The sequence below is a fragment of the Spea bombifrons genome, chromosome 5, assembly GCF_027358695.1.
Source record: "Spea bombifrons isolate aSpeBom1 chromosome 5, aSpeBom1.2.pri, whole genome shotgun sequence".
NCBI classification, from domain to species: domain Eukaryota; kingdom Metazoa; phylum Chordata; class Amphibia; order Anura; family Pelobatidae; genus Spea; species Spea bombifrons.
This window is the reverse complement of record NC_071091.1, coordinates 25,245,287-25,267,116: the sequence shown is the minus strand read 5'-3', so window position 1 is coordinate 25,267,116 and position 21,830 is coordinate 25,245,287. Positions and strand designations below refer to the sequence as shown.

The 21,830-nt window shown below is 36.2% G+C and overlaps 1 protein-coding gene across 1 annotated transcript in view; it reads right to left on the bottom strand.

The window, feature by feature from the left end:
- Positions 1–3,706: 3,706 nt before the first annotated feature.
- KCNH8 (potassium voltage-gated channel subfamily H member 8) overlaps positions 3,707–21,830 on the bottom strand; it is a 119,789-nt gene continuing 101,665 nt past the window's right edge. Inside the window, exons 11-16 of the mRNA XM_053466581.1 lie at positions 21,012–21,226; positions 16,249–16,287; positions 13,704–14,044; positions 12,775–12,881; positions 10,697–10,776; positions 3,707–5,179 (exon numbers count right to left, since the gene is read on the bottom strand). Coding sequence (XP_053322556.1) covers positions 4,457–5,179; positions 10,697–10,776; positions 12,775–12,881; positions 13,704–14,044; positions 16,249–16,287; positions 21,012–21,226 — 1,505 coding nt within the window. The 3' untranslated portion in view covers positions 3,707–4,456. The remainder of the gene's footprint in view (positions 5,180–10,696; positions 10,777–12,774; positions 12,882–13,703; positions 14,045–16,248; positions 16,288–21,011; positions 21,227–21,830) is intronic.

Sequence of the window (21,830 nt, the reverse complement as noted above, 5' to 3'; positions counted from 1 at the left end):
TTTCATATGTAGGGTTGTACAACAGCCTTGGGTAAAATGCAGGGCACCAAAGACTTCAAGCATTTGCAATGGCTGGTGGGACATTCTTGTTTTAGGAGGTGAGGGTAGGGTGTTGGCTGGTTGCAGGCTTTACCAAAATTGTTCGTGTCACTTTGTGACCTGTTCATGTAACTAAATAAGGTAAATAAAAGTCCAGTAATATATTTTAGAGGGACATCAGGGAAAGAAAGAGGGACACAGGCTATCGTTCTAAAGAAGGTCATTTAGGAGGTATGTCCATTTAAAGACAACTGATAAACTGAGGATTATTCTTACAGAAATCACATTATTCTGTTTTCTGAGGTTTAGTGCTCATGACCGTATTGACAAGATACTGAGGTACAGTAAGGTGTTATACTATAGATAAACCATTCATATAATGCCTTTAGATCCACATGTGAGCGGGAGTCTCTTAGCTTCAATGCCTTAACTTTTGCTTTTTATTTCTACCAGTCTAATGAAAAGCAGATTTCTGAGGAATGGGCCCCTTTGCCACTAGCTCTGCTGGAACTTGTTATCAAATGATGTTATTCTGAAGAATGTCCTTGTGGGATTGAGAGATCACTTATAAATGTCAGACGTTTCTGGAAACATCACTTAAACCTGCAGGCTCAGCAAACACAGTTACCAGATGCAGCATAGCGGGGAATTTAGCTCAATTCCAGTCTGTGCAATCCCTGGTTCACTGCTCCAAATAAGGTTAATTCATATACTAGAAGAATTCTTCTTGCAACGCAGAAGGTGGTCTAAAACTGTCCACGAGGCAAGCAGGAGATCATCCTGGCAGCTCTTTTAATTGGTAAAAGCGGAATTTTGCAAATAACCTTCATAATAATAGTGCAGGTCTCACAGAGCACACCTGGTAATCAGTATTTTGTTCACTAGCCAATTGTGGGGTTTGAGAGGCAACAGCAGTATCACGTAGTTTTGTCATGTAATTTAGCAATTTCTTCATATTTTATTCACAATTCCAAAAATAAAAGACATTGTATAAGAAAAGAATGTTTATTTTTTTTATTAAAATACATCATGCATTATTTATATCATTTGAATTTATGAACATTCACAATAAGATATATTTTCACCCATTAGTATTTACATATATGTATATCTTCATATAAAAAGTTACCTTTCGTTTGGATAGTCATTTCATTCCATAAGTTATTTTTGAATTAAATGCACCATATATTGGAGAAAGGGCTTTTTTTTTTTTAAATAATGAATAGTACTGTTTCTTTTCAGACAGATATCACAGTACATTAAGAAATAATACATCAGCCTATGATGTTTTACATAAATATATATATGTATAAATTATTCCACCAAAGCAGCATACACAAGCTATTTCAAGCTTTACAAGCCTATACAGGAAGACTATATATTTCCTATTGATATATGTATATATCTATATATATATATTTATATATATATATAATGTTTCCAAAATGTATATTTACTGCAACAGTATAAATTCTTACCACAGGATGTAGTTGTAAGAATATTTCTTTACTCATGTTCGTCTGCGTTAATAAAATATTCAGTTTTGTTACTGCAACATGTTCTTTTATTATAAATGAAAATTTACTGGTTATACAAAGTGCAATATCTGACTGTTTAAAGTCACTTACTATAAAAAATACATTTGAAAATACTTAATTTATCTATATTGCCTGTTCTTGTTCTGCAATGCAGAGTATTTTTTTAAATAATGTATTCAAATTGTTATTTGTTTCTGTGTTACGACATTTACTTTACAATATATATTTTTACCCTATTACTTTTTTGGACATTGACTTATATCAGCTTTTTATTGATTTTTTTTAAAATATAAAACAATGTACATAACTTATCAAAATCCAGTTCTAAAGAGACACAAGTAAATAAAACCTACTTATTATTATTATTCCTAATAGTACACTTAACAGAACATAAACCACAACCCTGAAATTGAATATTACTTTCATTATTCAGTTATTTGAAATTGGCTATAGTGTATAATTTCCATTTAATTATTCCATACCACATTATTTATTAGAAAAAAGTTATGTATTATGCTAGGCCGGAGTAGACTAGGAAACCCTTGGAACTTCTCAGGGTAGGCTACCCAGACCTCTAATTCTTTTGAGGAAGATGCTTTGTGATGGGGCAGGGCTAGGCCCAGACAGCCTTTATCGCAGGGGTGTCCAACCTGTGGCCCTCCAGCTGCTGAAGGACTACATCTCCTATAATGCTCTTTCAGTTAAGGACCTGGCAGAGGAGTATGGGAGATGTAGTCCTGGAGCAGCTGGAGGGCCACAGGTTGGACACCTCTGCTTTAGCGGGTAGGGACTAAGTGGAAATTGGGAGGGGGAGTTAGTGTGACCAAACGTCACTCCCTGCCAGGAGAAAGAAAGAAGTGACTCAGAGACTCAGGGGTAAACCCAGAGAGTTCCCAGGCATGTGTCTAGAGCATAATCTCTGGATGGAATGAAACTGGAGGGACGTGATCATAGACATGACCTCTACTACACTTGCCTTTTCTGAGTACATCCACTGATTTACTATCTGTTATCAATTCTCTTTGGTAGGCTTCTTTATATATTGAGTACAGTGTGCATCAGTGGTTTTTGTGGTTAGGATTATCTAAAATATTAATCCGGCCTTCAAAGTGTGGCCTAATCATTGTCTCTGTGGCTATTATTATTTATGGTATATACAGCTCCATCATATTCTGCAGTGCTATTATATCTGATGTTATCAATTCTTTGGTTAAAAACTTCAGTGCCCACTTTTTACTTTATCGTTCAACAAAGTACAGATACTAGACTATGTGAAGGCTAGTGGCAAAGACAATCCTCGTGAAATGTATACATTGAGAGTATTACAGATAATCACTAAAAATTTTGCATGTATGAGAAAATTATAGATTTTTTTTTTATTTGTTTACTTTCTTAAGGGTATTTACTTTCCTTTTGACATTGGGAAGCCTAATTTATTTCCCAAAAAGTCATCCAAGACACACATTTTCATTGCATGACTTTGTAATTCATAATATAAAGGGCTATCGCTCTGAAAATCTGTGCTGGTCAAGAAGTGAATTCATTGTTGGTATTTATAAATGATCCATTATGTTACTAAGATTTCCACATAGCCATTGAAAAAAATGAACACGGAATTTGACAGCCGATAAGGACCATTTGGCCCATCTAGTCTGCCCATTGTTCCTTCTGTAAAGACTCAGACCTTAATCAGTCCCTGGTCTCAGATACAGGATATCTTTATGTCTATCCCATGCATGTTTATGTTCCCTCACTGTATTAACTTTTACCACTTCTGCTGGGCGGCGTTTCACCCATCTACCACCCTCTCAGTAAAGTAAAACCAGGGTTTCTTATGTAAATTTTTCTAAATTTCCCACAGATCAGCAAAACCATTATAATAAATATTTTCAAGCCGAGTATCAAGAAAAGCAGCTCCAACATATGTATCACAACAGAAAATAACAGATGCCATCTTATATTAATATTGCGAGGAATAGGGAGAGATAATGGATATGCACACTGGGAATAAAATGAATTGTTCCTAAAATTTAAAAGGTTATTTTTTAAATACATAATACATGTTGAATGTATCCACCCTGTTTTACTATTCTGCTCTGCCCGAATTAGGAGTTTCCATAAAGCTATCATTTGATTAATGTTTTATTGTGTCAGTTGCATACAATTATCCAACTTGCATGCAAAGGGGAGATTATTTTATTTCATACAACATTTTTTAGTAATACAAAAATGTAATTCAAAATGCATAAGAATTGTGCACTTCTTAATGCAAGCTCTTACCAAAAAACACAGTTATAAATATTTTAAATTGTTTAAATACATATTTCATACCAAGAATATAAAAATAGCATTTTTTTTTGATAAATAAATTAAGAGATTTCCTTAAAATGACAAATAACGTGCAACAACTAAACCACCATCTACCAGTTCTATTTGGTTGATTGTCTAGGAGATGACATGCAGCGATAATTGTCCCTATGTCTTGTCCACACTGACAAACAGACCAGCAGGTGTTATGGTCACCTGAAGCAAGCATTGACAGTATATTGTTTGCAAATGACAATCAGGCACTCAGTAAAGAGCTTTTGCTTTGAGATATAATAGCTCCCTATGACATATCTGGTCATGTGTTCTTTTGTGTATGGCTCCCAGCTGTTCTGACCCTTAGGGCCTTCAATCTGTAACAAAAGTCTGAAACACAGACCAATAGCTTACATAAGTAACAAAACGCACCCACTATGCTTCTAGATATATGGTAAAATGCTTTCTTTTTGTCCATACGTCCTCTTTCGGTATTTTTCATGACAGAAATTTTCAAGAGCCACTGCTGCCTCATGCCCACTCCTTCCATTTAAAAATGTGTACTTAGAATGTTACCATTATACATTTATGGCTTTGTCATCTTTATAATCTAATGTACTTGCCACAACGTCATGGGAAAAATCTGCTGCTGATTGCCCAGAAATTGCTGTTGTCCCTTCCATGTCCCAAGAACCAGGCAGATTTTCCAGGCTTAGTGAACTAATTGCTCCTTGGCTGAAGCCCTCCTCAGATTGACTAGGCAGGACAAGTTGCAATGAAGTCCCAGAGGATGAGCACATAGAAGGAGAAAGAGTTGCCGAAATAGACTGAAGGGGAGTTAAGGTTGTGTCTGAATGGGGTGATGTGCACTTAAGAAATGGAAAATGTTCTGCCTGAATAACTTGGTAATGCGAGGGAGAGTACCCAAGACCTGAAGCATAATAATATTCAGCTTCTAAGGAATTTTGTTCATTCGATAAATTCCTTTGTGGACTGCTTCCTACTGAAGATGGATCCATATTCCAAAGATCAGACACAACAGTACCTTGACAAAGTTGTGTTGGGGAGCCAACCAAAGTCTCACCTTGCCTTTGCATGCAAGGGTCATTAGTTGTCCATGTCATTCTAGTTTGTAACTGGTCCATTGGAGAGCCTATGGTAGTTCCCATTGCATCCAGTACCGTTCCATACGTTGAATAGAAGCCTAATGGCCTCTGTGCCACCAACAAATTCTCTAAAATATTCATAACAGTCCTCATATCTTTCCCCAGCTGGGAAACTTCATGGGTTAACGTACTGACCTAAATGAAAGTAATGAAGATAATTAAAAATAAATATCTTATGTACTGCAAAAGGATATTCAGTAAAATAGATCCTAACAATGCATGCAAAGACAGATTCGAAATATTTCCTTATGAGAGATACTGTATCTGGTGCATGCCTAGTATATAGAATGAACCAAAATATACAGATATATTTAAGCTTGTCATGGAATTATATCAATGGTCACAGTGAAGTAAATAGAAATGACATGTCTCAAAATTCCTGCATACAGTATTATCCGAGGAAATTACTTGTAGACGAATGGTTAAGGGTATATCAGCATTTTTTTTTAAAATCCTTCTTATTCAATGTATCTGAAGAGAAGCAAATTTGATTGCAATGGACAAGGATAAAATGGTTCATTAATATGTACACACCAATATAGAAAAACATGTTCTTACTATTATAAATAGTCATGCAATAGAAAGTGTTATATATAGAGCATAATTTATAATTAGGTGGTTATTGTATCCAGGTGGTGTATCAGTAAATTCTAATTTATATAATCTTCTTTAATACAGATTATAGAGGTTAATGGACACGAGAGAACAAACCAAAAGAAAAAAACATATAGATATTATAGTATATACTATCAGGAGCCTCGTCTCCTAATGTCCAGTTATAGGTTTGCAGTGCAATGTAAATCGATGATTATGTGCCAGTAAGAGACCATTGTACAGCTATGTCTGCACTGAGATACGATACACAACACAATAACACACACTGAAATATTATTGTGTGTAAGAACATTTAGGCTACAGAGATCTGTGAATCGGGTGACATGTTCATATGTTTAAAGTAGCTTAAAGACAGTATATTCTACAAATTCATGATTTACGTATAGATGCTCTATACACAAGCCTCTTATAGTGTAGTGTCAAAAATATGTTAATCCTCTGTCCTCAGCAATGCTTGATGTTGTAACTTAGTGTGTTACGAGAGAATGTTCCGATGACTACAATTAATCCTTGCCTTATGGCACTGCATGAGTTTAGAATTTCTTGGTTTGAAATAACTTAGAGGTGAACATGAATAAACACAGTCTCTGCATTACAGAGAAAAGACCAGCCTTCTAAGCCTGTTAAATATAACATGACATAAAGCAAGGTTTCATATCCTTAAATGTCTATTTCTGTTGCCTATGATCAACCACTTTGCAATATTACCGGTATATTTAACTTATATGTATGTCTACCTATAACAAATCTAATGAATATAATATACATTCATTGCTATAAATCTCTGTAATGAGAGGCACTCAAAAGTTATTAGTACGGTCTACAGCAGGGGTGTCCAAGTTTTTTCTGCAGTGGGCCACGTCATCAGAATTGTATACGTGCGAGGGCCGCACTCATTTTTCACTGTGAGAAAATATAGCCTTTAATAAAATATGCAGATTAAAATAAAGTAAACGACACAAAACCTGGTTGGCTGGGCATGATAGGAGTGTGATTGCTGTCAACAATCATATATAAATTAATGGTTATTGTATTTTTTTTGTCCAATTTTAGTGCGTTAACCACACTTGTAACACCAAAGTAACACCACAATTGGACAAAAAAAAAATCAACAATATGACTTGGCATGATAGGAGTGTGATTGCTAACAGCAAACACACTCTTTTTATACCAGGCAACCAGTAAATGCTAGAACCTAGGCATGATGGGACTGTGACTGCTGTTAGCAGATTGCTGTTAGCAATCACACTCCTACCCTCCCAAGTCAGCCAGTACATGGTGGCTGTAAGTGCAGACCCCATACTGCTGGCAGCATCAATACACAAGGGGGGCAGCTAGCCAGGTTTCAGCATGTACTGGCTGACCTGGCATGATAGGAGTGTGATTGCTAACAGCAAACACACTCTTTTTATACCCAGGCAACCAGTAAATGCTAGAACCTAGACATGATGGGACTGTGACTGCTGTAAGCAGATTGCTGTTAGCTGTTAGCAATCACACTCCTATCATCCCAAGTCAGCCAGTACATGCTGGTACAGGGTGGCTGTAAGGGATGTGCAGACCCCATACTGCTGGCAGCATCAATACACAAGGGGGCAGCTAGCCAGGTTTCAGCATGTACTGGCTGACCTGGCATGATAGGAGTGTGATTGCTAACAGCAATCACAGTCCCATCATGCCTAGATTCCAGCACTTACACATCCATGCTATCACACACACATACACACACACACAAATTCATTAATTCAAAGATTCATTCCCTCAATCAGGCATACTAATTCAAACACCCACCCCCCTACCTGCACTACAGCTCTCGACGCCGCTCACAGACTTCAGCAGGGGGCGTGGCCTCCCGCTTCCTCTGTGCAGGACAATAAGACCTCCCACAAGTAAGCAGCAGGGCTCTTGTGATCCTGGCTGCCGATCTCATGCGGGCCGCACGTCAAGGTCCCGCGGGTCGCATGTTGGACGCCCCTGGTCTAAAGGGACATATTAAATATACTACTTTATTAAAAAACAAACTGTGGTTGTTTTCTAACTTTATGTCTTAGACCTATGTACCCTGATCCTTCCAAAATCTAGAGCCAATAGAATTTAGGTTTACACTTTCCTTGGGATATAGGCTTCTCTTTTTTAATTTCATGAGGAGTGGCCACAATTTTCAAAGAAGCTGAGGATGTTCTTCTTCTATTCTCTTTTTTGCTATTGAAGAATGATCCATTCAGATAATGCTTTTGTACATGCTACATGGTTACATGGTGTGTCAAGGCGGACATTTTTTAAGGATCTATTATACAGTATTTATGATGATTTGACAGAGAGTTACTGCTGTTGATGTCTGTCTGGCAACCCACATTGCTTGATTTAAGCTTATCCATGATGGTGTCCATGACATACCTCTTTCTCTATGCGTAAGCACGCCTTGCAATAGCTTTGTACGGTGCGAACATTAAGTATGGCTGTCTAGAAATGGATCTTTCAGAGCTCTTTGTATTTCTTGATATTCTGTATGTTTCATGTTTGGCTTGTGAACCTCATTTTAATGCTGGTTATGTTCAACATTTTAACCCCATTTCCAGTTTACCCGTTCGCTTCAGCTTTTCAGAAAAAAGTGGTGTAAAAAATAATAATATTTAAAACATACAATAAGCATTTATGTTTCATGTAGTCACAGACATAGTCTTTCTATGATGCATACCACCTTATTTTCTTTTACTGCAAAACGATGATTTCTTAAATAAAATATTTTAGGTCACTTTAATTCCACTAGTCAGCTGAAAATAAATATAGCAATTTGTAAAAAAAAAAATGATGTTACCCTGACATGACAGCGCATCCTCATTATAAACATAAATTCAGCTGTCAGGCAGATAGATAATGTGACAGCCACATTATTTACTGGCATTCTAAACTACGTATACCACCAATTAGTCTCAATGGTATAATTGCTTGGTTATCTGATTTCTGGCACACATCTGACAGTTTAATAAATTGTTATTATGAATATTGGACAAATTTACTATTATTAAAAAGCCATGTTGCGTAACATAAAGCTAAGTATATTTTGGGAAAATGGTGACATTAAGGTTGCATATTTATTAACCACCAATAAATAAAGCACTTGACTCAATGTGTCTATCTGTTACAAATGTCATGAATATTATTGAAACGTGTATTTGCCAGTTCAACATGCTATATAAAAAAAGTAATATTAATAAGCTTCATTATCATTTCATATAATGATTACAATTAAGAGTAACGTTCTCAACATATGATTCAGAAGACTTAACTTTCCAGTTTAACAACTGCCTACAGTATGTAATGAATAACCGATCACTTGGCCCGTGGTCTGGGGTGACTAGGGAAGGTCTAGGAGAGAAGGCTGCTTCTCTCAGAAATCATAAACCTTTGATGTCAAAGAACAGGCAAAACTGCTGTGGCAGACTGAGTACAAGCAACATTGGTAAGACAAGCCAAGGCCAAACACCGGAAATATTAACCATAATACCCCAAACCCACCTGATTGGCCCACTACACCGGCAAGGTATGGGCAGCAAAGACATAATTTAATAGTAGTAGGGCAGCAAAATGTGTCTGGAAAAGATGCCAGATCTACGTGTGACAGGGAAATGATTGAATGGCATCTATATATATTGTCTATATATATAGTAATGTTTTGAAATTACTTGTATTTTGAAAATGATGATTCAAACACATGTATATTAATGGAAGAGACATGTAGTGGCAATCTAATTGCCAACAAATTAAATGGGTGAAATCTTTGGATGAATTTACAAAATCATGTGTTTAGTCTATTTTAAACAAGAAGTGTGTGAGGTATTCAACAAATTCAAATACTGGCTCCTACAAGTTGTTACTCACCATTGGTTTCGACTGGTGCGGCTCATTAGAAAACTTGTGGCATCTGAACTTTCATGAATTTATTGTAAGTTGGGGTTATTGTAACTTTGGTAAATACATTGTGGTTTTCCCACTTTTCTCAAAATTTTACCACAAGTATATTCCCCAGACATGTTGTTTTTTAGCGAACAGGACCCTTTGTTGGTAATAATTTCTATTCATTCCTCTCCTATCTCACATACACATCTTTTACTTTTAACAATTTCTGCAAAACCCAGGTTTTATGAGGATTATTCCATAATAAATAAATGCAAAAACTGGCTTCATGTTGTCCCTTCATGAGTTATGTTTATGTTGCACCGAAGTGAATAATGAAAGTCAGTTGTTCCACATTAGTTCTAATGGAATAAACCTTTGAGGTACACATTTATGCACTTTAATGAATTAGATGTAGAGATTTCTGACTAATGCTGTGACTAATGCACCGTTCACTTGTAACAAATACTATAAACAAGTGTTTAGCAGTGCATTGAATGCACTTTTATTACCCAGGAAAACTACGGTACATTGCTTGCAGGGTTTGTAACTAGCTATAGAATGTATTTTGCTTTTTACCCAGAATTTTTTGTAGGTATATAAAAATGTGGATGCTTTCTTGGAATTTATATGATTCTGCTGATTTCCTCGATGTATAACCACTCGATGTGTAAAAAAATATTGCAGCATTTTTTAAACAAATGCTATAGCCAATTAGATATCAAACCCTATTATCCATGTGTCGTTATGTATGTGAGCCCTGTAATTTATTTGATGATTATAAAATTGTGGCGCCTTCTCTGGAGCATGTACAGTGCAAGGGGCAAGGAAGATTGGGGGATAGTATGGCATGTGGCTGTCCCTCTTTAACTCATCAGAAAAGTCACATGCGTTTTCTGCACGTGTAATTTTACTGGCCACCAGAGTCAGACCGGGGATTACAATCAGCCATGGTACTTTTAGGTAAGCAGCTGATAAATGATGTAGGTATGGCTACCACAAAGTGGTGCTGCAAAGTGGAACCGTGTGTATGGTTCTGGCAATAAAGTTAAGTAGGAGGAAATCCCACTGGGCATTTCAAAATAAAATAAGTGAAAAAAAATATTAATTGATTAACCTTAGGAATAAAATGTACCATACCTCATGGTTCAGTCTTGTTATCTGTTGTTTGGTTTCTTCAGCAGTAATAAAAAGCATTGCCGGATTGAAATCAGAAACTTCTGTAAAGGATAGCATCAAAAATATAATCACATGATCTAACACACCTCTAAGTAGCAACACTATTAAATAAATGAAAACATAATGTAAATTGTTAATAAACCACTGCATTTTAATTAAATTGCATATTTCAGGTAGACAAAAACCTTATTTTTGATGAGGAATATATTTATGCTAAAAGAAAATGTTACTTGTATATTCCCACATATACTTAGTGAACTTCTTTATTTTTTCATGTCAAATGACTTATCCATTACTGGTTTTAAGATATATCGTCTCTCAATATTGACATATAACATATACATATAAAATGTGTGTATGTTTGTGTGAAATACAGCCAAGTGTGTTTATAGTGCGCACAAAATATATTTGTTATAAGTGTCAGTTAAAGTATCTTACGTTATACAATATATATTAAAGCTCATTTAACACATTTAATACCCAAAAGTGTATTCAATATACCTAGTGTATTGTTTCTTTAAAGATGTATTGACATAAACGTCCAGGGTGCAGGGGTCACATTCTATTAATTAATGAACAAACCATAATTAGCTGCTGACTAATGCTATTCTTAACAGAGTCTGTGGGTCATTTCTGACATTAAGAGATCAATAGCATAGGACAGGATTCCTCAGTAATGTCAGATAATTAATGCAATCCCATAACCACATGCTGAGCGGAAGATAAAAAAAGGCACCGTATAAATAGGATTGATACGGTTGGTTATATAAAAATTTCTAAAATTAGATAAAAGAAGCATGCTGTAGATGTCTTGAGCAATCTTTGAAAGAGTTAACACTTTTAAAGAGTTAACAAATTTGTATAGATTATGGAAGATCATTGATATACATAGTTTTTGGACTGTTATGGAAAATATGCCTTATGCCACAAGAATCCAGTGTTCCGTGGGGAATGTGCTCCTCCTTGCCCCCTGTCAGCCCTTTATTACATTTTATTGTCTGCTGAACTGGTATTGTTCTGCTTTATGTCACACTGTGTGATATTGGCTGCATTTATGTTTCGCAACACTTTTATTAAATGTAACATATTGTTGTTATGCTTTTAAATGCTATCATAAAAAATGTAGTTCAACTACCTTTATAAATGCTATTTTTTGTTTAATTTTCTTGTTTACTAAACAGTTTGAAAAACAGGAAAGTAGCCACTATATCCAACAATAAAGCACAGAGCGGCACAATCAATCACCAGTGGAGATCAGCAGACAATAAAATGAATGTGTCGCATGTGAGGTGTTCTCCTTTTGCTGAACAATTTTGTGTTATCAGATGCCTTTATAGTACATTAATACATTTTTCATTCTCTACCGATACCCAGGGATAATTGATTGTTTCCATGTATGCCTTAGTAGGGGTTTTATTGCCCTTTCCGTAAATTCTCGCTCCGTCTGCGGTTTTGGGACAACCGCCCATACTGTCCACATGAAGACCACGGTGGTATCTACTAATAATAGTAAAATCTGTTTATATTTATCATTAAAAATGATCACCCACATAGACTAAACCTAGTGTAGCCTTGGAAAAGTCTCCATTAGTTGATAATCTGATCTTTGGCATTTGGTAAAGATCAGACTTGCATCTTAAATTGGCCCTAGCACTTTAAGGCCAGCAGGCGCTAAAAGATACAATGTGTCTGCTGGCTGTATATGAGCAGAAACACACCACGCTCTTACTCTCTTGCAAAGTGCAGCTGTGTATATCCAGTCAGCAGCTGAACACTAAAAAAACAGATTGACTGCTCAAGTGGCTGTAAAGGTGTTTGCCTCATGGTCAGTCAGGCCTACCAAAAGGGTTATAGTCTTACTAGAGAGCTAACTGTGTTCTACCCCGGCATGAAAATGTGTTATATATGTGATATTTTCAGAAACAGCAAATGCCCTGTTTTTTTAAAAATAATTCCACTCCAGTAATTATGATGCTGTGCATGGAAAATAATGGAAATTATACAAATTTTGGTGGCAAGCCCTTGATTGCAATACATACCTCTCATTGTTTGATTTAATCGTGCTTCCTGTCTCATTTGATAAGCTTCAAAATCAAAAGCTTGACCTTCGTCATTGCCATTGCAATCTTCAATTCCATCAACAACTCTGTTTAAGGTATAAATAATGTTACTGATTTTCAAAACTGTGTGTTGTATGGCCGCTATATGTCCAAAAACTATTTATAAAATCTGACTTGACTGAATATTAACTGAACTTCCGTCTTTGCGGTCACATTCTTTATTTTTATGTGTCATGATAAAGGAGCATGTAAGATGAAGGTTGTGTAGGGAGCATGCCCTCCAATGAAAAGTGTCAAAAACATATAAACACAAACAGGATAAATATCCATATACTAACAAAAACACATAGCGTTGGCTTTTTCTCTTTCTGCACGAATAGCGCTTGTCTCTTCTATTATTACTACATACACAATAACAATTTGGGGTACAAAGTGTTGCGCAATAGAAAAAAATCACTAAATAAAGATATACGTATCAACCAATGTCTAAATGATCTTGTAAGCCTCAAATCATCATAGAAACACAAAAAAATAAAAAAAATACCACAAATATGATATTAAAGATTAATTTTACATTATCATGCTACCACCATCAAATTCTTCCTTTCCATTTACTTGGAGTTGCCAACCTCAACTTTTGGAGTTGTTAACTGCCCACATTAGCTATGCATTTTACAGTTCTGTTTAAGTTTTATTGCAGGAGAAGCTAATAAGTTTGGTCTTCATAATATCTAGTGACATCAGTAGCTGGAAATGTTCAACAGTTTTGCAGACTCCTACAAGCTACCAGGTTAGTGAATATACCTCTTATAGCCATAGGTATATTGTGTCTTCACTGACAATTAATTAGTGGTTCTTTTTGCATAGCAACTTGAAATCAGGTTCATAGGTTAAAATAATTATATTACCTGGGGCTTAGATCAGGAGGTCCAAGACTTGTGACTGTTGGCAGGTGAAGCATTAGGTTCTTCTCTCGTTTCCTAATGTTAAGGTTGGATTCATTGTCCGACCTTCCTTTTGAAGCATTACTAGATTTTATAGGGGATTTAAATGGAGTAGTCCCTGAGAAAGGCTTCAAGTTAATCCCCAGAGAACTATTGCTGTTGCCAGATTTCTTGAATTTAGAAGTGGTATTCCTGGTACGAATTGGAGAGGGGGATGAAGGCTCCTCCTCTCCGGTATCATCTTCTTCATCTTCAACAATTGAGGAGAGCCTTTTATTAATGCTGCCATTCCCCCTGGATTCTGTCTGAAAGAGAGAATAAATAGTATTGCAGAATGGCCTACTGGCCTATTATGCTTTTATGACCATTCCGTGCTATAGTTAATTAGCCACCAAAATCCTGATTTAATTTGTGTCTGATATAAACTCTACTTATACAATATAAATGATAAAAATTATGGAACAAAACATAAGACAAAAATTGAATACAAAAGGGATAAAATGACTGATGGGCAGAAAATGGGAAAAATACTAGATGGACCAAACAGTTCTTAAACAGGTTTTTCTTGAGTCTAGACTTACTTAAGGTATTGCTAGAGTTGAAGAATTAAGTCCACTGGCATAACTACAGAAGTCGCAGCGGCGACCTCTTCTTCCTGTCTCCTCGTACCGGTTTAAAATCGTTTAGAAAGGGCCCTTCCGACCTGGGCCACACCGATCCAGGTCAAAAGTATGGGTATTTGTGCGTGTGAGCATGGATGTGTACTTTTGTGTGTGTGAGCATGGATGTGTAATTGTGTGTGTGTGTGTATGAGCATGGAATGTGTACTTTTGTGTGTGTGAGCATGGATGTGTACTTGTGTGTGTGTGAGCATGGATTTGTGTGTGTGAGCATGAATGTGTAATTCGATCTAGAATTACTGTGGAGAATGCAAGTTCCTCCCTAGCCCATTGGTGCATAAATATTAAAAATAAGAAAAAAATCCCCAGACCAGGGTGTGATGATCACCCATTTACACAACCTAATTTCTGTGGTGCGGGGGAGGGGTAGAGCTAATCTATGATGCCCCTCATCTCTGATTCTTTGCTCAGTAAATATACCATATGACACAGACCTTATATTGTGCCTCCCCCTCACCCAATCAGTTAAAGTGCTAAATAACCTTTTGGAAGACAGAGTACCATCCAGTGCATCTCCCCCTCTCTCTGCTCCTGCCCTGTTGGATTAGGGGGTAATGCTTTAAATAAAAAATAAAAAGTCTCAAATGGGTCCTCTTCAAGTGTATATATTTCATTTGGGGCATATGTTTTCATTTTTAGTGTCTTTTTTTCTGGATGCCCTTTCCCACGGACAGAAGGTGAGGACTCAAGTAGTTTGCTAATCATCAATGCATAGACAATAAATGCTAAAGGAATATATTTTGTCCACTGGTTGAACCTTTTGAGTGTCAAGGGGTACTATCTTCTACTTCTGCACAAGAGTGATTGGATGGACCTCATCCTCGCTACCTGAGGGACATAAGGTTAGAAGGTATGTAGCTTTAAATGTTTTTTTTATTTTTTTTTTTAATATAAAACACTACCCAATCAGGACAGCGATGAAACAAGGGCACGATGCATGGGCTGAGGTGTGTGTGTTTCCAAAGGGTTATTTAGCACTTTAACCTCCTCACCCCACTGGGCAGGCATCCGGCCCTTGCCTCCCACAGGAACTTTTTTTTATTGAATAACCGCCCCATCCTACTGACCAGGAGGTGGAGGTTTAGTTGGAGTCTATAACCTCAAGGTTATTTTATTACCTCTCACCTAATCACACAGGGGTACCCCAAATTTTATTTGCTTTAATTAACTTAATTTTAAATGTGTATTGCAGTTGGCTATGTCTATTGCATTATGGAAAACGAGATCTACCATAGCAAGTAATATATCAATTAATTATTAACTACCAAGGTACTTGATTACTGTAAGTAGCCACACCATATTTGTGTTCAATCAATTAAAATAACAAATTTATTTTATAAGGCATGTAACTCAATCTTATTTGTTATTCACTAAAAGTTGAGTTGAGAGGAGAGTTGTGGAAGTTACTCTCTCACTTCACTAGGCTAACCCTAGCAAGTTTCTCCAGCAAGAAGGGCTTCACTAGCCCTATAGAAAGCATAATTCAGTGGGGGAGGAAACTTTTAACCTTTGAGGAAACATTCACAAAGAAATCTCACTGATTTAACTATACATTAAACAGGGCCAGCCAAGCTCTTCCTGCAGCAGAAGCTCACCGGGGTTTGACCTTCACAATGAAAGTCAAGTAGCTGAAACACACCTCTCCTGTCAATTCTACCTTTAGTGGATGAACCCCACATAGTAGGCAGAACAGAGCAAGGTATGGGTGGATCTAAATAATCTTTTCATAAATACATACATTGAAGAGCGTTACCAATTTGAACCACTGAAACCTATGTTAGAGCTTGTAACAAAACAATGTGACACAAAAATCTCATAATGTACTGTACCTGTGACAAAGTAGATTTGCATGAGAGTCTTGACATTCTCTAAAATAACAAAAAAAGAGTAGTTTACTACTATTTATAAATAATATTATCGTGTGTCATTTTAAAACTATATTAGGATTGGCATAATATTGAGTGAAATAGCAAAACTGATTGCATTAAATGCCATGTTTTGTTATGCTAACTAGGAGTTATATTGTTTATATTGTTGACTGTATTAATAATTGGTTTCCAACACACATAGAAATTGTTCATTTAAATTTAAGGATTACATTAGAATTGTATAACTTAATGACATTTCACTACAACAGTCAACAATTGATACAAATACGGTAATGTTTTTGCAATGCCCCCAGTTCTCTAGTAGTTTGTAGATAGGTGGTGCAGGGGTTGACATTTTTGTCTCTGTTTATCCCTCGTTTCATGGAATAAACATGGAAGTTCCCATAATGCTTTTCTTTATCACAGTCAATGTGTGAGTGAAAAAAACTAAAATGCTCAAAAAGCTAAAATACTTTTTTTTGTATGCCATTTTAATAATGGGAATTTATGTAATTCATGAATACACAAGTGCAAAGGAGCACAGTGCATTTTTTCTTCATAAATCACAGGTTTTCTCTCATTGCATTTCCTCCAGTAACAGATGTACCCATTGCTATAAAGCTATAGTTGACAGGACTCTAAATCGAGTTACTTTAGACTGAGAGTAGCAAACAACTGGCTCTTCAGCTGTTGCACCTACTGTACTTGGCCATGAGCCAGCTCATTCCCTGTGAAACCTGGCTGAGGACCATGGTGACCTAACATCAGGAAAGCTGTTGGGACATCCCTTATCAAGCAGTAGTACAGGCCAAAAACATATTTGTTGGACAACATGCTCAAATACATACACTGTCCATGCCTTCACCAAAACTTTCTGAAGAGAAAGCATACAAGTAGATCAGAAAAAAAGGATCACTTCAGGGCATAAATGATGCCTTAAGAACTTGAAAATATTGGCCCAAGAACTTCAAATTCAGAAGTCAATGCTGGATTATTTGAAGCAAACTACAAAGTTTTGTTTTTATGTGTTGGACACTTGTAGTTCACTTATGAACTACATGTACATGCTTTTAAGATGCAAATATTCCTTTAATTGATATATGATACATATACAGTTGTATGAGGTAAAAAGGGCCTAGATCATTAAATTCAATAACACTTAACAGAAAATATTTTATTTCTGTCATAAAAATAGCTATCCACATATTTTAACAAGCTTTTTCTCTAGATCTGACATTTGTGGATGCTAGAAGAGCAATACTTGCATTACACTTAACACGACATTTCCCTGAAGACTTCATTAAGATTTATGGATTGGCAGTTCTACATTTGTGTCACTAAACACATGAGCTGTGCCCTATTTTTACATGGATCTGGAATTAAATTACACATTTTAATAGCCTCACATTGTGCCTTTTTATGGTTATGTATAGGTTTTAATGAGGCAAAATACAGATAAAATTAAAGCCATTTTACAGCGATTTTTCTTTATTATCTGAGAATTATTATCTATTTTATGATTTAAATTGGATGCTTGTGATGAAGAGTGATATGAAAATAACTTTAGGGCATAATTATACAACCTGCTGGACCACACATTCAACTGATGGCACATGTGTATGTAATGTACATCACATTAATATGTATAGATCTGCCAAGTAATAGCTAACAGAAATTACTGTGTAGGAGCTATCATTTCTACAAAGGTATACAAGCATACAAATCAAGTTATCGTATGGCAGATGCAGTGGCACTACTTAAAATTAATCAATAGAGAGAAGTCGTGTTTGTATTGTAGATTTGATACTACTTATGCTTAACTTCAGATGACATCGATGTATGTATTTGATTCTGAAACAGTGGTGGTGAAAATATACTTATCCTTGTCTTTATATCTAGGTTACTATACTGTGAGTTTTGGTAGAGCAAAGTACAATACTTATTGCAACTCATATTCATGGATATGGCTGATGCATAGCCCCTTTACATGTTTGTGGTGTCCCCCTTCCAATTCAATTTGCCCCTTTGATCCACCCCCTGAACAGGAGATGTAAACACATCCACATGCACACGATATACCTACCCCCAGTCAGCACTGCCTTAGTTTGTTGTCTGTTGAGACTAATGTGTGTTCACAGAGGGTGCTACCATTGATTTCAATGGGAGTACTTTCCTGCTACTGATTGTCTGCTTCAGGCAGCCAATTAGTGGCAAGAACCATTGGGTCACCAAATAGGAGGGCATCCGCAAAGCTTTACTTTGTAACTCGGGTAGGTGCTTTTTTCTATTTTTTTTATTTTGAATAATGCATATTAGAATATTACTTTAAATACATTCTTCCTTAGTAGGGCTTTATGAGGGTTTTTGTTTTACCATTGCTTTCAATGGAAACTTATGTGGGGAGGGCATAAGCCACTAATAGAATACAATATAATAGGATCAGCATTTCTTTTAATATTCTGGTTTTAGTTACAAATCATTGTATGAGAGAGTAAACTTGCCTCTTGGGCCAAGATGCAGTGTTTTTTAATATTCACATGAGCACCTATACGACAAGTTTATTACCAACATTGTTGTTACTTACTGTGCGCGATTTTACATATCACTGAAGAAGATTTAAACTGCTTTCTAATTAAACTTGTTATAGCTTAGGGACTTGTAAAGTTGCTATAGCATTCTTTATATTTTTTTAGTTTCCATTTTATTTTCCATTTCTTTATAATATCATGTTTATGCAACCTCAGTTTTTAATTTGAGTAATTTGCAAATATGCTTTTTTATTGGCATAACCAATCCTATAGAGCACATTACATTTTTATGTTAAATAAAGGTTGTATGAAGAAAAAAATAATCTCAGAAATGGAATGCTCAACTTGGAGCTCAATAATCTATCAAGCTGTCATCATTATTCTTTTAGAATTCATTATAATGTCCTTGACATGTTAGTCTTTCTCTAGTTATCATCATAGCTATAGGTGTGGATAGGCTATCCAGAGCTTTCCTTCTTCAGGGAAATGGCTTCATGAGGGGCAGAGATGCAAAAAAGAGAGGCTAGCTGGGGCTAGCTATGCAAGGGGCAGGGTTAGCCACAGATAGTAGTGAGAGTGGCAGGCGAATTGAGTGGGGAGTGGGCATCGCTAAATGCTGCTCTCCTGTCCCGGAGAAAGAGATGAGTGATCTGGAAACTTGAGGAAACAGCGCTTCTCCTGGAGACTCCAGGCCATATTCTGAGTTTCCAGATATTTCTTATGTTCTCAAACAATTCATATTGCCCTCTTAAGGACAGAGCTGTTTTTATTTTTTGTAGACTTTGTCACAATAATTGTTTTAACATTTCTGTGGTGCTCATGGAGCTGTAATTTTCTTCTCTCTCATTTAGTGTACCCACTTATATATTGTTATATATTGTTTTTCAGGATAAGAAGGGCTTTCTTTAGATTTTGATCATATCACCTAATTTACTATAAAAAATATAAAATATGATGAAAAATAAAAAAATTACTTTTTCTGACTTTTATTTGAAAACAAAATTATATCATGAACAAAAGCAATTAAAAAACCTGCTAAATAGATTCTATTATATGTCTTGAGTTTAGAAATAATGAATGTTTTTTTTCTCGCAGGTTATAGTTCAAAAAGTACCTGTTCCATATTTCTATTTCAAAACATTTTCTTAAATTGGTCAATCTGTCTCCCTGTCCTATTTGGGACATATTTGAAGCCAGGCAGTTCAATTCACCCCCCTCAAACCCCTCAAAGGCATTTCAGCAGCATCATTAGAATTTAGGAGGTGATCGTTTATCCCCTCCTAATGTCTTCTAAAGTTGGTGGCCAGAGCATATGTTGTCGCACTGGGATCAGACGAGGCCCCTGTTGCAGTTTTCACTGTTGCTGAATGGATCGACAAGGCATTACAGCAACACCGTATGGGAAAAGAAAGCAATCTCTGATCGCTTTGTAAACCTGTTTAACCTCATGACATGCCAGGCACGTCAATTGTCACCAACAGGATGAAGTTCCTTGATGTGCCAGACAAGTCACGGGTTAATGTGTTAGATATCAACATGAAAACTCAACACCTGCAGCCCATGATATCTATATGATCGATATGATAGATGCCTACATGGTGTTAAATCAATTAGCATTACTTTAAAATAAAATGTAGTTATGAAGGCAAACATAAACCCATGAAACAAATAACTATTTGCAGAAACACCCACAAGAAATTGGTGAGGCGCAACATAGTGAAGCGGGAAATATTTTAAACATTTATACTAAATTGTAACACAAAGGTGGAGTTATTTGATTTTTTCCATTGATGAGCCACATTATCCACCTAGAAGTCATGATGTGGACATATTGTATGGTTGGAAAATACTATGCCTTATTTATAGGAAGGTTACTGAAAAGTTTAACAATATTTTTATTGATTTGAAATAAAAACTTATAGAATTACAGAGAGTTTATTCACTGAAGAAGTTTGCCACAGATTTGAGCGTTTCAACTCTATGATATCACTATGTATTGTGAAGTGAGAGCATGAGCTTCTACTGCAAGAAGGATCAAGATTGACCCGCATAATGCATGTTCAATGCGGGAGATTTCTTAAAACTTTCCTCACTATGCAACAATGCATAAAAAGGGACATTATTAATATACTGTATTTACTAATTTGGTCAACTTCCATTACAAATACCAACTTTTAATGAGGTAAATCAACTTACATCACTTTCATGGCCTTCTCTGAGATTGTATGTAAGATCCTGTTGTATGTCATCTACAAACTTGTGTGCATATTCTGGATAAAAGTCCAAAACTTCATAAAGACCTTTAAGGATAATACATTGGAGGTCGCAGTAAGTGAGAGCTTTAACGTCTGCATTTGTTTTGATCACTTGATCTTTAATTGATAAATTTGCTCCAATTAGGTCTCCTTTGCCTGTACAAAAACAAAGCAATGTTAAACAGTGTAAGCTATATATATACACACACACACACACACTTTATGATCAGAAGTAGGTGGACACCATCACACTTATATGAGCTTTCTGAGAGATCCCATTCCAAAACCATGGGCATTTATATGAAGCTGGCCCCTACGTTGCGGCTATAACAACCTCCACTCTTCTGGGAAGGCTTTCGACAAGATTTTGGAGCGTGTCATTGGGAACTTGTGTCCATTCATCCTAACGGCATTTGTGAGGTTAGGCACTGATCTTAGATGAGAAGACCTGGCTTCTAATTGGGGTTTCAATTCATCCCAAAGGTGTTTCTACACACCAAGCACATCAAACCTTGTCTTTATGGAACTTGCTTTGTGCACAGGGGCACAGTCATGCAGGGACCGGAAAAGGCCTTTCTTAAACTTGTGGCGCAAAGAAGCAAGCATACAATTGTCTAAAATGTCTTTGTATATTATAGAATTACCTGTACCCTTCACTGCAACTTGATCCAATAGCGACCTGCTTCACTGATCCAATAGCGACCTGCTTTAAACCACTTGAGACAGTGCCTGGCATTGCACTGATTATGAGTCAGTTTGA